The sequence below is a fragment of the Haliotis asinina genome, chromosome 8 (assembly GCF_037392515.1).
Source record: "Haliotis asinina isolate JCU_RB_2024 chromosome 8, JCU_Hal_asi_v2, whole genome shotgun sequence".
NCBI lineage: Eukaryota > Metazoa > Mollusca > Gastropoda > Lepetellida > Haliotidae > Haliotis > Haliotis asinina.
The window spans coordinates 43,254,694-43,273,055 of record NC_090287.1 but is presented as its reverse complement, the minus strand read 5'-3'; the positions used below and the strand labels follow the sequence as shown (position 1 = coordinate 43,273,055).

Genomic DNA, 18,362 nt, shown 5'->3' with positions numbered 1-18,362 from the left:
TGCAAGGTATGACATGTTTACTTCATATTTTGTACACATGTAGATCTGTTACACATGTAGATTTGTTATTAGCGATCATGAGGACTGGTAAATTTTAGGTACTGACCTATCAACCCCTAAGATAACTGACCAGTCCTTTTGAATTTGGCATCTGATTTCAAGCTTCCATGCTGTACCAATCTCCTGCATCAGCTGTGCGGGCTTGAAAGAAAAGTGTAGTCTTCTGAATCAATCCACCATCAAAAAGACACGTCTATCTTGACTGTGATTGGCTGTAAAACAAAATTAAACGTCTGATGGGTGTTGTGTTCAAGGTGAAACTTCAAGGATGAAACAGCAACAAAAGACAAAGATGTTTAAGATGTTTGATCACTTGAAAGCTTTAAAAAGGCCTGATTGAGAATTCTCCAATGCTCTTATGATTAGATAATTACATATCTGAATCAGTTATCAGAAACTGGCCTATAATCTCAGAATTTGTTGAAAATGTTTGAAATAGCTTTGAGGAGGGAGCATATGAACATACTATGCTCTTATGCTGACAATTCACATAAGTACAACAATTCACATAAGTACAACAATTCACATAAGTACAACAATTCACATCTAAAACAAAGAATTCTCATCTAAAACAAAGCACCAGTCCAATTGTGACACAGCAGAAATGTGACATTTGATCAACTAAATATTACAGCCTTTTGGACAGTATTATTTCTCCTTGAATTGAAATTGACTATAAGACTGTCAGTATCAGAATAACCTAGACTGGATCTTATATTTGTGTCTGAGAAAACTGTCACAGTTATTTTCAGGTAGTAATATCAGGAGAAACTGTCCAATAACATCCTTATTTATTTATTTATTTATTTATTTATTTATTTATTTATTTATTTTTATTTATTTATTTATTTATTTTTATTTATTTATTTATTTATTTATTTATTTATTTATTTATTTATTTATTTATTTATTTATTTTATTTATTTATTTATTTATTTATTTATTTATTTATTTATTTATTTATTTATTATATCACTATCAATAATGGTGAATCATCTCTGGGGGTAATTTAGCATACCAATTAATTAATTACAAACATCTAATTCTGTAACTGCCTTCAACCATAACTTTCTGCTTTGTTCTAGCTGTCTGCTGATGGGAAGGTGCATGAACAGGTGACTTACCTCGATGATTCATAAAACATTACTAGATATTCGTAATTGGAACTTTTAGAATAGTATAAGGTATTTAATACTGATCACTCAAAAAGTCTGACAGCAGGATTGGATGTCAGTCATAGTTATAAACAACATAGCTAGTAATGCTCAATGCTATGCATGAATACATGGGAAAAGATTACACAGTTCCTAAAGTCACAATTAACAGGAAGTTGTACATCCATCTTTACATAACATTCAAAACAATTTGGGGTTCCCAATAAATGATTCATTAGATCCAACCATCATTATCTTTCCATGGAATACTGAATTTGTACATTTCTGGAACTAATACTGACTATCACATAAAACTTCCTGGAAAAGACTGTTAAACAAAACTGTCAGAACAAATTTATTACAGAATACATGTGTGAACTGTGAGCCAGATTTCTCAGGGTTTAATTAAATGTTCCACCAAGAAATGCGCCCAGCCTTAGTGAGGATCTGTTTCTCACTAACTCTTTCTGCAGAACAGAGACAATTGTGTGTAACACTTGAGTCCGTTTGGCTCAAAGTGGACTGATGAATTGCAGTCTAACTCGAAAACTAATAAACATAACATACTCAATGATATGCTGATCATAAACAGAGCATCATACCAACTCTGTGAGGTTTTCGCAAAATATTTTTCCTTCAAGTAAAGAAGTTGTTTAACAAACTATCATTAAAATATTGACACAGTTCACTATTTGTTAAAAGGGAGGAGTGCAGAGAAAAGGACAGCCAGGTTGGTGAGGCAGCATGGAGACAGCACAGCACGGGTTAAGGAATAAATAACTTTCTCAGCACTTGTACACATGCTTCTCGAACAGCTGGTTGTGTCTTTCTCTGCACTCCTCCCTTGTAATAAACAGTGAATTGTTTCAATATTTTAATATTTTTTTTTAAGCAACATTTTTATTATTAGGACAAAAACAGTTTTGACAAGGATAAATGGGATAATGTTGAATGTAAACTGGAACACAAGTACAGATCCCCAGTGTGTAGAGATATCCAAAACAATTTTCCAATGATGACAACCACCAAAGGATAACAATGACGTGAGCACACGCTCAAATATTTTTTGTTGGCAAGAATTAAAATCATCCACATTTACATGGTAACATGATTTTAGACTGTTTACTGCCTATGACGATGTGTTAACCAAGCCAATGAGTTTGATGATCCCATCAGTTGCTTCCTTGCCATTTATGTGAAGAATGGATTGCTGACCAGTTCTAACCCATATCATTAATCTGTGTGCACTGTTTATAATGACTGTGATGTTAATTTGTCAGTTAGCAGATACAGACCATTAATGCTTATCATGACTGCTTGCATTACTGTGAACATTTAAACTGAATCCACAATTTCACTAAAAGTCTTTTTTTTTCACTTTGTTGAAATTACCACTTCTTTTTTACCTGCTATCAGTTTTGGAAAGCTGTATATGTCAATCTTCTGTCCAAAATTGTATGTGCAAACATACCTGTCAGTGTTCATGGTAGGTTTTGGATGAGTGAATGCAGAAATAAAATCATTAATATGTAGTCCAAATCTTTTGCTCATGAAATTTTCATTTTTTTGCTGTTTTAAGGTACTTTTTAAAACTAAGTAGACCAGAATTTATGCGTCCAAAACATGCATGCAAAATATATTTTGCACACTTTTATTATGATTATTTTGTTATTATTGTTTTTGTGTTAACAAAGCAAGTTAACACTGCCTTTGATCTCCCTTGAGGATATTCAGAAGTCCTGAAGATATTTGTTCAAAAGTGTGCAAAACTGGTTTGCTGCAGTGACTAGTCAGACCTAATGTTCATGTTATGAAATTGTATTCTTTAAAATAAAATGATCTCATCAGACCCCAAACATTTTTGTTACAGTGATGTTCTACACAATAAGAACCAAAACCTAAGCAATACATATAATTTTATATTGAGCAGCAGGTGAAACCTGTTTTTGCTCGGTGCAACAAGGTTTATACCTGAGGCTGCACTGGGTACAAGAAGATTTCATTTGACAAGAGTGTCTCTGGTCATTATTATTTGTCTGTGAATTCTGAAAATCCTTCTTGACAAAAGCCATAAATTACTGGTTTCTATTGATGTGAATAACCAGCCTTGACCAAACAGTAGTCTCGCACAATCAAGCAGTGCTTGGCTACCTCGAACAATTTCCATGGTAAATAACAACAGTTTCAGAAACCTTGTACAATGGTGCTGAACTGCTACCTTACCTTACCTTGCTACAGAAGGGGCACTCTCCATAGATCCGGTTAAAGCTCTGTCGGCTGGATGGTAATCCACGTAACCACTAGTAACACAGAAGGCATCAACAAACATAACGTAAGAACAAATAGTTATATTTTTACAATCAAAATGACAATGGAGTCTGTCAAATAAGTGGTAGCAACAGGTAGCAGGCTCAAGATTTCATATTCTTGAATGATTTTAACATGACAAAACTACCAAAAGGCACCAGTACATGACAAGATCAATCTATGTGCCAAGTCTGGTTTAGAAATAGTGAACAGTTTTAGAGTTCTCCTCAGGAAAAGAGCACACCCACAAAATTCAAAGTCCAACATGGAAATGCCAAAAACTTTTTATTCAAAATTCCAAAACTACCAGACCATTCTATGTACCAAGTTTGAGGAAGAAAAGTTGAAAGGTTTTAGTGTTCTTCTCCAGAAAAGAGTCCTAAGACCAAATTCAAAGTCAAACTTGTTGTCATCGAAACGCAGAAACATATTTTTTTCAGAATTCCAAAACTACCAAAAGGTACCAGTACACCACAAGATCTATCTATATGTGCCAAGGTTGAGAAAGAAATATTGAAAGGTTTTACAGTTCTCCTCCGGAAAAGAGTACTAAGACCAAAATCAAACTTGTTGCCATGGAACTGCAGAAATATATTTTATTAAAAAATCCAAAACTACCAAAAGGCACCAGTAGATCACCAGATCTATCTATTTGCCAAGTGTGGTGAAGAAATAGTAAACGGTTTTGAAGTTCTGGTCTGGAAAAGAGCACACCCACCAAATTCAGTCAAATTTGAACTTGTTACCATGGAAATGTAAAAAAAGATTTTATTCAGCATTCCAAAACTACCTAAAGGCACTAGTACAACACCAGACCAATCTATGTGCCATGTCTGAGAAAGAAATAGTGAGAAGTTTTAAAGTTCTGCTGTGGAAAATATAAATGTGTACAGAAGGTCACCCAGAGTGCAATTTAATACCCACAAAAACAAGATAAGTTCAAAGTGATATAAAGAAAACATAAGAAACAAAATGCAAAACAAGTACATTCAATGTACAGAAAGACATTTGGTTTGTGAATGTTGATCATAATCTTGGAATAGACACATTTGCAAATGGTAAGAAGGCCATGTGAATGTTGTAAGGCTAAAAATCACAGTGAACATTCTAATACCAGGCATGACCACCAGGTCTGTTGATACAGACATCACACCTCCGTCGAATGGAAGTGTATCGTGTATGGCAACACTGTGGGATATGTGGGATATTGTCCCAGATGTGACGAAGATGTTGTAGCAGTTGCTGGAGCATTGCAAGGGCATTTGGTGACCATCACAAAGCATTGGTTCATTTCATCCCATACATGCTCAATGGAGAACATGTCTAGGGAACTGGTTGGCCAGGGTAAAACAGCAACAGTTCTGAGCCAGAAAACGTCAGTAAGTCCCAATCCATGTTGCCTTAAGAGCCTTAAGAGGTTGAAGCACCTCATCCTGATAGCAATCAGAATGCCAGCAATAATCTGTACTTTGCATGGCCGTTATTCTGCCTCAGTCACCTTCAAACTGTTCAACCTTCATAACACATTTGTCAGAGTAGTGCCTTGCCCCGTCAATGATACACTCATGCAAGGCCACCAACTCTGTTTAACATAAACATGAACTCATCAATGAACAGGACACAGTCCCACTATTGTATACACCATCTCTCATGCTTGCTTGCGTCATTGTCAATGTTGTAACGTGATAATACGTCACCTTGCTGGATGTAGCACAATGATCCCGAACCAGTGTTGACACACTATTTGTCCTTGGTCCAGGGATTGTGGTCCCTTTCATTGTTGCTGTTTGGGAGCGGTTGGAGGAGTGTGTGTCTGATGCAGGTACTTTCCATTCTCTTCTCACAGAGGTTGCTCAAATCATATCTTCACATGTAACCTCTGTTCTAATTAAGCCATATTTCATGATTCTGGCAGCATAAAATGGCAACATGAATTACCTCCCTTTTTTCTATCCAATCAGAACACGTGTTACATCGACTTACACACAATATGGCGGTCGCCATGGAGTTAGTTGATTAATATGTGAAGGATTATTTGGGTGTTTCATGTTTAACTGAAAATCAAAAACTAGCAATAGAAAGTGGGGCCACAAATATCCCTCCTCTTCTGATGACTTAAGCTGATGTGACACACTACATTTAATGGCTAGCCCGTCCGTTGTCAATGAGGGCAATAGAGACACCACTGATCTGCCATTACATGACTGTGTTCTGTCTTGAAGAAGAGCGAAGGGGAAGTATTACCAAGGCTTAGTGAATGATCAGTTTTTGACACGTCGCTGATTGCAGAACTTAATCTGATTGTAACCAATCACTTGCACCACAACACAGCGATACTATGTGGCAAAATATGACTTGAGTAACCCATGTGGGAAGAGGATGGTTATTTTTTTGTTGAGTGTTTATGGGTGGTCAACCATGTGCTTGGTTTGATGACGTCGATGCCACAAGTATTCCAAGCGCCTAGCACAAAACAAGATGCCAACACCATGAACTCTATATATAAGTTAAGAAAATGAAAAAAAAGTCTTCTTCAGTTGTACCGCAAACTAATTAGTCTTACAAGAACTATATGTCAAATGAAGATACACTTAAACTGAGCGACAGATCAGAGGCACATATAAATGGGAGTTCAAATCATTAATCCATAACAGGAGCCTTATAAAAAGTATTTATAAGGATTTGACCAGATACTGGATACTTATACTGGACCATATGTTACTCCAGCTGATTACTAGCATGTATCTGTGCATTCAGAAGTCCTTGTCTATCACAAAGTTATCAAATTCTGCATCCCCTTCTCAAAACTGCATCCACCACAGCAACACGTAAATAACAGATTTGACAACTTTATAAGATGAAGAAAGCTCACAGAAGAAAGAAATGACATGCACAGGCATTCTTGCTTCTTGTCAAGTCTGCTATCATCACTTTCTTATCATGTGGAAGACAGTTTTCAAATATCATATAAACATGATGACACCCTATTTCTTGGAATGATGTAACTATGTTTCAGAAAGCAATGAAACAATTTAAGTACCTCATAGAGACACTGATGATGAAAGGTCTGCCCACAACACTGATCACCACACACATTGTCAGGAATAGCCTCGCCAAGTCTGTAGGAGTAGCAAATTCCACATTCAAGGGTGAATTTCTGGAAGAGGCATTTAAGTAATATTTTAATTAGCATAGTGAATTTAATAAGCACCTTGAACAGTTAGTAAACTAACAATGGGGGCACTTATTGAAACCATTCACAAAAGGTTAAATCATGTGTCAGAGATCTTGCAGAACAGTTCCTGGACTAGAATAATAATGACAAACTACATTTCTAGGCTACCTCATCATCTATGTGCTATAGGTCTACTACCACTGTGTCTGTTAGATCCGAAGAGAAATGTGGGACACATGTGTCTCTGTGTGTCAGATACCATTTTTCTCAACATGAGTTAATTACAGATGTATCTATTGAGTGTTATGTTCACTAGTGAGGTGGGACTACTCTTCTTTAACATAACTTTCTATGTTCACTAGTGAGGTGGGACTACTGTTCTCGAACACAACCTCCTATGTTCACTAGTTAGGTGGGGCTACTTTCCTTTAACACAGCCTGCTGTGTTCACTAGAGAGGTGGGGCTACTCTTCTTTAACACAACCTTCTATGTTCACTAGTGAGGTGGGACTACTCTTCTTTAACACAGCCTGCTTCTTTGATAAGCACGATATTGCCCTGAGATTATTTCTGATGTCAGGGTGTTGGGACTGTAGTTGTTTACACCATGCATGTTTTGAGGATATGAAATTTGGATATTATGCATCAAGAGGAACATGTTCCTGTGAACATTATCCAGAAAATGAGGTTGACAAAAATGGTAAGAAAGATTCAAAAACAAAGAAGAAATCTTGCAGATATGAAACGGAGAAATCCCGTAACCCATATGACATGCCAGGTTAAAGAACATGTTTGTGCTTATGTAGATCAACTGCAGTGATGAAAATCCTATCGTCTCTCATATCAACAAAGCAGAATATTTTCAGTTCAAAATGATGGCATACGAATAATGATGATAAGATTTGGCAGATTTTCCATATCACACATGTCAAATTTTAATTTCACATTTGTTTATATCCCAAGTGGTCTGGAAGTCACATCACTGCTCTTACCTCTCGACAGGAGGTCTTGGGTGATGGCAAGGTTGTTTCAAGTACTGTCTGAAGATTTTCCAGGAGACTGCAATCAACATTCCTAAAAGGCAAATGAGAAGAATGAGAAGAAGCGATTTCTTTTAATGTACATGAGAATAAACAAAGAATACTACATTCTTTGAATTATGGAGGCAGATAACAGTAATGGTACAAGAAGAAGCCTGGCAAATATACAAAATGTACTGTCTTGCATGAGTGTGTTACGTCACCATATCACCCTTTACCTTACACCCCTCTTCTTCAGAAAGAGAAAACCAACCATGTGGTCCAAGCAGCTAGCTACTCTGTTGAGATATCATCATAGAGCACCATGCCTGTATCCAAGTTGCATTTGAAGCACTGAGTGAACTAGTGGTTGGAAGACTGTCATAAAAAAAGTTGTCAAAAAAAATGGAAAACAAAATTAAAAAAATATTGTGGAGAGGTATGATTAAGTTCCTCGAATAATCAAAGTCATGTACCCCTAAAACAGTTCACTCAAAACTAAGCCATGCAAAAGTAACTTATGCTGAATATTCTGCAGGAAATCACCACACTGGTATCATCGGACAACAATATTGTCCTGGAACCAAGTTCCTGGTCCAAGATGAGGAAGAAGTGGTATTACCATAAGTTGAATAATTTCTTTGAGATAACATAAGATCCCCACTGACTTCAGCACACTTCTGTCTCCAAAAGCATTAAAATAGGCCAACCCTACTTGTTCTTGGAGTTTCATCTAATGTTCATACACCCATAGCTCACATTGATTCTGAAATTTCTCAAGGTGATGCACTGACTTGTCCACAAGCATGCGAAAAGCCCCACCAAATCCCAAAGAAAGCAGGAAGAGAGATTTCTAAACTGGTATCAATTATGAAGTTTGGAGATCATCTAGATATCTGTGAAAGTGTATACAGTCAGGCCGCGTTAATCCGAACACTTCTGTTTTTCATCAAAAACGTTCGGATAGTGAAACGTACGGACTACTGAAACGAACTTTCATGAACACAACTACAGTAGGGTTACTTCCCTTTGACATGGCAATACAAAAAAAATACGAATGTATACAAGTTGGCTGAATGTGCGATGTGGTGTTTGGGGGCAAGACATCACCTTTCACGTTGGTCAGTTTGACACTGGCATACTTGTGACTGGCAGCATTGTTACGAAGTAAGATCACGTGTCAACCACATGATTGCATCTGTCTCTCAAATGATCATAGCCAATCACAAAACATATCCGATGTCCGAAATTGTGCTCTTGCCGATAGACTGTCCGAATTCTTGACCAAAATGTTTACACATAGATCAAAATTGGCTTAAGGGTTTTCTCTTTTATTATTATTTTTTTTTTTGTGCTGCAGTAATTTCACATCTTTTACGCGTAGGGGCGGGACTTACCATTATGACTGACAAGCGTCAGGTGATCTCATTTTGACACGATCAGTGTTTTATACAGGAAGTAAGCATGACAGGTATTACTCCAACTAACCAAACGTGAGACCTATTAATTGATTAAAATCACAAACTAACGACATCTTCAACTCGCAAGTGTCACTTAACAATTACCACTGAATGGGGCTCATGGTGTGAAGGGATTATCCCAACCTTTTTGATGTACCGCCGGATTAATGAAGCAAAACTATGTGTAATTAGCTAATCTGTTACCGCTGATTAACGTTCGGATACGGAGAGTGTAGCACCGGATTACTGAATCAACAGGTAATGAGTTTACATAGTAAACAAGATTCGTTACAGCTAGCTATTGTTCAGATATCGCGGGAATCGGATTGTCGGGGTCCGGACTAACGCGGCCTGACTGTACACTGGTTTGGTTAACATTTACAACTGCACCCCTATCTCTTCCTTGTCAACTGGTGTCTTCAATGTACAGTTTCCAAAAATAAACATTTACAACTGCACCCCTAGCTGTTTTCTTGTCAACTGGTGTCTTCAATGTACAGTTTCCCAAAAATAACATTTACAACTGCACCCCTAGCTGTTTTGTCAACTGGTGTCTTCAATGTACAGTTTCCCAAAAATAACATTTACAACTGCACCCCTAGCTGTTTTGTCAACTGGTGTCTTCAATGTACAGTTTCCAAAAAATAACATTTACAACTGCACCCCTAGCTGTTTTCTTGTCAACTGGTGTCTTCAATATACAGTTAGCGATAAAATAACATTTACAACTGCACCCCTAGCTGTTTTCTTGTCAACTGGTGTCTTCAATGTACAGTTAGCAATAAAATAACATTTACAACTGCACCCCTAGCTGTTTTCTTGTCAACTGGTGTCTTCAATGTACAGTTAGCGATAAAATAACATTTACAACTGCACCCCTAGCTGTTTTCTTGTCAACTGGTGTCTTCAATGTACATTTTCCAAAAAATAACATTTACAACTGCACCCCTAGCTGTTTTCTTGTCGACTGGTGTCTTCAATGTACAAAAATAACATTTACAACTGCACCCCTAGCTGTTTTCTTGTCAACTGGTGTCTTCAATGTACAGTTAGCGATAAAATAACATTTACAACTGCACCCCTAGCTGTTTCCTTGTCAACTGGTGTCTTCAATGTACATTTTCCAAAAAATAACATTTACAACTGCACCCCTAGCTGTTTTCTTGTCAACTGGTGTCTTCAATGTACAGTTAGCGATAAAATAACATTTACAACTACATCCCTAGCTGTTTTCTTGTCGACTGGTGTTCTCAATGTACAGTTTCCTATGTCAAGACTGGTGTCTGAAATGTAGAGTGAGTGATAAAATAACATTTACAACTACACCCCAATATGTTTTCTTGCCGACTGACGTCTTAAATGTACTGTTTCCAATAAAATAAGATTTCAATATTCATGTGAGGCAAGTTACTTGTTCAAGTTATATCTGCCAGAGCAAGCGCTCAGATTCCAGAATAATTCATGTTTTAGAGCCAGGAAAGTGTGACATGATTATTTCCACAGTGGATAAAAGAGTGAATTCCACAGTGAATGTTACTGTTCACTGCCTTGTTAAGGTCTTTGAGATCTTTATGTGAATACACATTTTGCATAGTTTGAGTACAGTGAGCATGCTGTTCAACCAGATAATTGATCTGTCTGAAAAGACAATACTTCTCCCTTCGGCTGAACTCGTCTGATCCAACACGGCCGATGGCACTTTTCTTGTCAGAAGAACTACAGGTGTTACACCACCCAATAGTTCAATGTGATGTTTTCCAAGCACATAACCCAGTCCATTGAATAGTTCTGGAAATCCACCAGGATATCTGCTGTTCATGTCTTGACTTGGTAACACGGATCCCTTAACTGCATGTGCTTACTGCACCTAGTTAATTCCTTTACATGGTTCTTTCTGTCCAGTATGCTCTATCTGATATCTTTGACTAACCGCAATGCTACTTTGTAGCAAGCACCATTGTGTGTGGACACTAACACCGATAACTGAGGTGTGTGAAGCACGACTCCGATTTTATGTTAGATAAGAGAGATGGGAGAGATATCTTTCAATGTATTTGATTTTGGTAACAACACCAAGCATTTTCAAGTTTGACTTCATCTTCAAGTGACTGATGCAAATAAAAGAAAACAGATGTCAGTGTCAATTGTAAAAACACTTTTCTTTCCTTCTAATCCAAGCATAATTTCTGCAATAAATTCATTAATCCAGCATTAAATGACAAGAAACAAACAGGTGTGGGTTTATACCAGGAAGCATGGAATCAACAAGTAGTCGTTGTTGCATTGTGCATAGTTTAATTTCCTGAACTACATGTTGCTGTTTTGAGGACAAAGACGAAATTTCATTGTTGCAAAAAGATTACAGGGAGCTATTTGGTGCATATTAAATCATTTACTTAAATGCCTAGCCTGATATGACAGGGATTCCTGTGTCTCCAGAGTGGCTGAGACTACATTAAATAAAAGTGGAGAAGCAGATTCTGAGAGGCATTCTTGTGCCAAGCCCTTCACAAAATCTCTGTCTCAGCGTTCCATTTTGCCCCACCATTGCTGTGATATCTTGTGAGCATCCAGAATAACATTGCAATGTTGACTTCAAAAGTATTTACACAGGAATAAGTTTGGGGAACTGCAACCAACATTGTTATCCTGGTGGTATGAGAAAGATCATTCAGTCTGCTTCATCATCAGTATTATCTCTGAAGGAGGGCCTGAGATAGAGTGTGGTTGGATGGGATCAGTTACCAACTACATGATCTTGAGGAAACCATTGTTCTGTATTGCAGAGTATTCAACACCATCCATCTGTGTGTAAGCAAGTGGGGATGTCAGTGTCAGTTAATGGTCAATCAGTTGAAGTACATCAGATAGTTACTTACCATTTATGCACATTCTTGTTGAGTCGTTCTCTTAAAGGAGCCACAACTGAAAAAAAATAAGGAACCATCACCGAAGGTAACTTAAAATATGAGCATTATCAATAATGATAATTTTTAGAATACTCTAACACTTGATTATCTTTATTTATCCTTAAACTTGTTTCTGAATCCTTAACTTTAGCTAACTCCATATTGTTGAGCTGGATTTCTTCCAAGTAGTCCCCGAGGGGGTATCTGGAGGAGTTGCCACTGCTAACAGTTTACAGAGAGAGAAGAAAAACTTTTCCAGGGTACCTTAAACAAAGTACTCTGAGATAGCTGGGGTCTTTACCTGCACTGTTTGGGGTACTGTTTCAAGAATTATGAATAATGCTGACAAAGTTTTCGAATTTTCACAAATATGTCCATCTGACACTTGATTGCCAGATCCAACACAGGCTTAGAGCACCCATAAACCATGTTGGAAACCTATATCAGGCATATAGACCAGCATTTGGTCATTGTGATATCACTTTGTAATGTTTATTGCTGCTCTATATTGGGTTGTTTCCATTTGATTGCTACATGGTGGGAAGGCATCTGCATTCAGCTCCTATTCCATAGATAGGATCTTAAACAGAAAAACATCAGCTGCATGGATTACGCTCTTCCCTTGGATGCATCTGGAGGAAATGCTGCAATTCAGACAGTCAGTTAGATCATAAAGTTCTCAAACTCCATGATTGGGTTCTCTTAGCCTAATGATGTTAGTTACTACTCAGAAATGGTTACAATACGGTGAAGTGCTCGTTGCTGAGTAGCCTAGAGAACTGGCCTCATCTACAGATGATTCTGTGGGTAATGCATCTGTCAGTGGGTGGTGAACTGGGTGAGGCATCCTGATTGAGTTCTATGGATGACATTGTAGGGAATATTCCACCATGTGAGATTCCTGAACAGGAGATCTGTAGACAAGAGTGAATATCTCTCAATGTTGGTTGATCCAATGTTACATGTATTTTAAATACAGACAGTTCTGAATGTAAGATCCTGCACAGAAGTGACAGCTCCTAGCAGTGACATCCACTGATATAGTGACTGAGGACATGGTTGAAATGGTTCCAGGTCATTTCAGCACAAGTAGTTTCACACAGGTCATTTCATTCGGGTTGTTACATCTCATTTTCAAACGAGATCAATTCATCCCATATTAAGGGTTGTTTCACCTCTAATCAAGAGTTGTTTCTTTCAACATATTAAGTATACATGCAGAATGGTATTAACACTTCAATCTGTTCACCAGTTCAGTGCTACTGTATATGTGTTCAGAGCACAAAAGGCTTTAGCTTAAATCTCAACTCATCATGCTTAAAACTTACATGAACATTTAAATATGTCAACACTGAGCAATATATTACACTTGCATTTCTACCATGGTGACGACATGTTTGGAGATCTGCCTGAAGAAGAGACTAAGGCTGCATGCAGACTGACTGCAGTGAGAAACTTGTCATCACCATCAACACAGATTATGTGGCACAGGTAATACTTAGTCATAACTTAGTTGTTTCTCCTAGCAGACAACATTATTCCACTCTTCACATCTCTGAAGACACAGAACAATTATGAGAGTTTGTGGAGACGTGGATGACATCAGACCTTTACACACCAGAGTCCCTCTTTGTGTTCCAACATGCTGTCAGGACCGATAATGACTAGAAAGATGGCACAGGCGACTGAACAAGAAGGGTGGTGGTGGTGGTGGTGCTGGTGGAATTGTATGTGCTTGTGCCTCTCTTGAGAAGTGAGGCTGACCATGTGAAAACCCAAGTGAGTCTGGTTCAGAATGGTCATCAAGAGACAAACGGTAGAAATTCAAAAAGGTCTACAGTAAGCTTCTTCATCTCTAGACACAGTTCATTACCGTCCATTCCCTGAATCTTACTTAGTCACTCTTATTTTCCGCTGCAGACACAGCCTTATTCCTCCATACCTCTCTGAGACATTGTCAACAAATATGCCTGCTCGTTCTCTCTGCTCCCAAAATCAAGATCTTTTCTCAGTTCCCCAAGTTTATCTCCAGCACTCTGGCCACAGGTCATTCAAATTTGCAACACAAACCCTGTGGAATAGTCTTCCTATTCCCATTAAAAATGCTTCATCTTTAGAAGCATTCAAATCAGGGCTCTAAACCTTCCTCTTCAAAAGAGTCTACAACCTATAACTGCAAAATATTCTCATGGTCATTTAAAAGAAACAGTCATATTGTCCTCATCAACTCTGGACACTCTTTTTATATGTAGTGCTTTGAGCATGCTCTGAATGGACTATGGTCCACAAGAAATATCCATTTATTATTATTTATTATTATTATTAACTGCTTAACCTTATCCTAATTCCAAAACCTTGAAATCTTTTATCAAGTGAAGGTGATTTGATTGGTAAATTACAGTTATCAGCCGCATAAGAATCCTTAACTTGAAGAGATGAATGGCCAAAATGGTCTGGATATTTGAGTGAAGACTATATTAATTGTCCCATCTTGGAATGTAGGGCTTGTGGTATCTTGGACTGTGCAGTCCATGTCTGCCCAAGTGTCTCTTCTGCCCAAATGCTGACTGCATTCTGTTATGAAAACAATCCCTGCGTCCCAAGCTGCCCATGCATGTGGTTTGTTCAACCAGTACTAAAACATCTTTCCACATGTGTACTGTTTATTGCCAATCCTGTTTTCTCTGCAAGGAGTTGTCCGTGTGCACTGTGCAGTCAATGACTTCTACGTGATGAAAACTTGCAGAACTCTCAATACATGTGCAGTCAATGACTTCTACCTGATGAAGACTCACAGAACTATCAACACATGTGCAGTCTATGGCTTGTACTTGTTGAACACTCGCAGAACTATCAATACATGTGCGGTCTATGACATCTCAGGTCATACCTCAGCTGAGGTGTCAGTAGCAGCTGGTGTGGTCTAGCTCCTATGTCTGATTGTCTACGATCATCCCCATGCACCATGAATGGAGTCCTGGAATGCTGTTTCTTCCTTATCATCCTTTTTAGCTTGACCTCTTTTAAATTAATGATCAGAGCATAGCTCTAAATAGCTGATGGAGCTAGCAGCTAAACAGCATCACAGTGGGTGACAAAAGTGCAATTAGTATCAAACTTATGAGTTTTCTCCGTGATTTCCATAAGAGGAAATACATTTTCCATGGGTATATATTTTACCATGTCATTGACTACGGGACATATTGCGAAAATAAGTTACAGTTGTGGTAGCTAGATGATGTCTGTTTATTTCATGATGAATCAAAAGTAACTTCCACAGATCAACCTACCATTTATCTAACACTAAATGTGATTGGTCTAGAGAATACTTTCTGCCAATGAATAATGTCACTCTTTTCTGCTTTTCTGATTCAGATGGCAGTCACACTAAATGAATCAACAGTGACCTCTAAGTTATGATTTTATTAATTTGCTTTTGCATGTCATTAAGTTTACCTCACAACAAATATTTCATTAATTACTTTATTTTAACACCATATCTCACTTTCCTATTTTTAATACAGGGCTGGCAGCATTTTGTAGTTATCAGCCCTGTGGGCATCCTGTTTTTTTAGGAGTTTCATACACTGCATTAAGTTCACCCTAAACCTGTGGATTCAGACACAAGTTTCCGAGGTAGTAGGCATTCTAAAATTAGTGGAAAATATTTGGGAAAAATCTGGAAATTCTGTATTTTGTGTATTCACAATATCACACTTCACAAAGGATAAAATTCAGTTTGCTCTGTCCATTCAGAAATATTTCAACAGAAACAATAGTTTCTGCAGAATCCCAATGGTTGGTTAGTTGATTTGTTTCTTTTTTAACACTGCACTCAAAAATATTCCACACCAGTGGTCTGAAAATCTGGGTCTGACAATCCAGTGGTCAAATGAATGAGCATCGATTTATGCAACAGACCTCCCAGTCTGTCAATCAAAACTGGCACATACGTCAATTTCGGTCAGTCAGCAGGCTGAGCTGATTGTGGATTTGTCAGACGTATTTTCAGGGTCAAATGATACCTCCAAAGTGATGTGCTTCAAATCATGGCATTCACACTTGCTATATCTATTACATATTGCAACGATTTGATGTGTACTTTCAACAAAACCATTACGTGAAAACAAAAATATTGAGGCGGATCAATGAATGTGATGGGCCTCACAATCAGTTAAGTGTCGACACCATCATTCTCGAAACCTATGTATGCTCGAAGTTGAGAATTTGCATGAATTTGCATACTTCCGCACATGCACAAAATCACTACCAATTAGATGGCAACAATTAGCAGTTTAAGACTTTGCAAGTGTTATAAACAAGGACAATTTTTGTAACTACAAAACTATTTTTACTTAACAGTTTCAGTCAATACTGGGCGTTGAGTTGGAAGGCCAGAAAGCTGAAATGAGACAGGTAAGAAGGCCTGAAACAATGTAAACGAATATGACAGCTATATCTGATATCAGTTAGGAAAAACCAAAATAGAAAAACTTGTTACATTAAAGAGCAATGAGGTGCATATTGTAGCATTTCCCTTTTAGATATTCTTAAATTTGTTACACATTTTAGGATGTTTTCAAGTTTCAAAAGCACAATCTGAAGGGCTTCTGTGCAAGTACCGAACAATATCTGATAATAGTGCAAAATATTCAAGGAGTAATATTTTTATTCAAATGGACAGTGTCAGCAGATGCCTAGCACGCAATATCCAAAATATAAAAAGTATTTCAAGAGTGTCTATAAAAACCATGCCTTAAATATTTCGGGTTTCTATAAAGAGATATGGATTGAGATGAAAACTCTGAAAGAAGAACAAAGAATTTCTGGAATATTGGGCAGAACTAAATAAAATTGTATTTCTTAATATGTGTTTTGTTACAACATTTTTTGGTGACATGTAGGAGAGGTACATTTTAGGAGATATACAGGAATTAATTAACTCACTGGAAATGATAGCAAGATATGTTTTAAGAATTTTGGGTTCTTTAGTAAATGTAGAAAAAGAATAAAAATAATAATCTAATCGATTCTAAATAATTATATCTATCTGACTTACACATTAGATTCATGTGGTTCTAAAGCATAAAAAGGCATTCAAACAGTATAGACTTATCATGGCTGAGCAATCACTTGCTACTAACTTAGTTTCTTGGCCCCTGCTTTAAGATATCTTTGGTATCTTTATAGGTCACATGCAGCCAAAAAATCAAACATAATTAAAACACAGTTATCTCTTGTTCATGATACGAGAGTTGGCTGAAAAGTTCTAAGCCTCACTGTGAAAAAAAGTTACAAACTCCACGTTTGTAATTTATTTTTCTACATAGTCCTCTTCCAAGTTCACACACGTTTGCCAGCGATGCTGCAAGGCCCGAATCCCGGTCAGGAAGAAATCTTCTTCAGCTACCCTAAAAAAATCAGTCACAGCGGAAATGACGTCATCATTACTTGCAAAATGGCGACCGGCGAGTTCCTTTTTCATTTTGGGGAACAGGTGCAAGTCAGAAGGAGCCAAGTCAGGTGAATAAGGAGGATGGCCAATGAGTTCAAAGCCACAATCGCGGATTGTTGACATGGCCACCACCAATTTGTGAACAGGCGCATTGTCTTGGTGGAAGAGGACACCTTTAGCGATCATCCCTCGTCGTTTGGCTTTGACTGCTTCTCGCAACTGGTTCAGTAGATCAGCATAGTATCTGCCGTTGATAGTTTGACCTTTTGCAAGATAATCAATGAGCAGAATACCCCTGGAGTCCCAAAAGACTGATGCCATCACCTTTCCAGCTGAAGGAACAGACTTGGCTTTCTTCGGAGCTGGTGAATCAGGATGCTTCCACTGTTTTGACTGTAGTTTTGTTTCTGGTTGAAAGTGATGTATCCAGGTCTCATCCATGGTTACAAATCGTGTCACAAAATCATCGGGATCTGCTTCAAAACGACGCTAATTGTCAAGGGACGTCTGGAACCTGACACGTTTCTGTTCTGCTGTCAAGAGCTTTGGCACCCATCTTGCAGAAACTTTAGTCATTCCTAATTCGTTGGTGATAATATGCTCAACCCTCTCATGAGAGATGCCCACTACACTAGCAATATGTTGAGTAGTCAATCGTCGATCATCCATCAACATATCGAGCACTCGCGTGATGTTTTCTGGAGTGGTTGCTGTTGAAGGCCTTCCTGAGTGTGGGTCATCATCAAGGCTTTGTCTGCCACGCTTAAATTCTGCAGCCCACTTCTTTACTGTGGAAAATGAAGGAGCATCATCCCCTAGAGTG

General features: G+C 37.8%; 1 protein-coding gene across 2 annotated transcripts in view; it reads right to left on the bottom strand.

The window, feature by feature from the left end:
* Window positions 1–18,362, bottom strand: part of LOC137293537 (E3 ubiquitin-protein ligase FANCL-like) — a 79,573-nt gene continuing 61,211 nt past the window's right edge. For both annotated transcript variants that reach the window (XM_067824152.1, XM_067824153.1), the window contains 5 exons: window positions 12,055–12,100; window positions 7,689–7,770; window positions 6,562–6,678; window positions 3,443–3,514; window positions 1–272 (listed from right to left, as the gene is read on the bottom strand). In XM_067824152.1, the coding sequence (XP_067680253.1) occupies window positions 240–272; window positions 3,443–3,514; window positions 6,562–6,678; window positions 7,689–7,770; window positions 12,055–12,100 (350 nt within the window). In that variant the 3' untranslated portion in view covers window positions 1–239. The remainder of the gene's footprint in view (window positions 273–3,442; window positions 3,515–6,561; window positions 6,679–7,688; window positions 7,771–12,054; window positions 12,101–18,362) is intronic.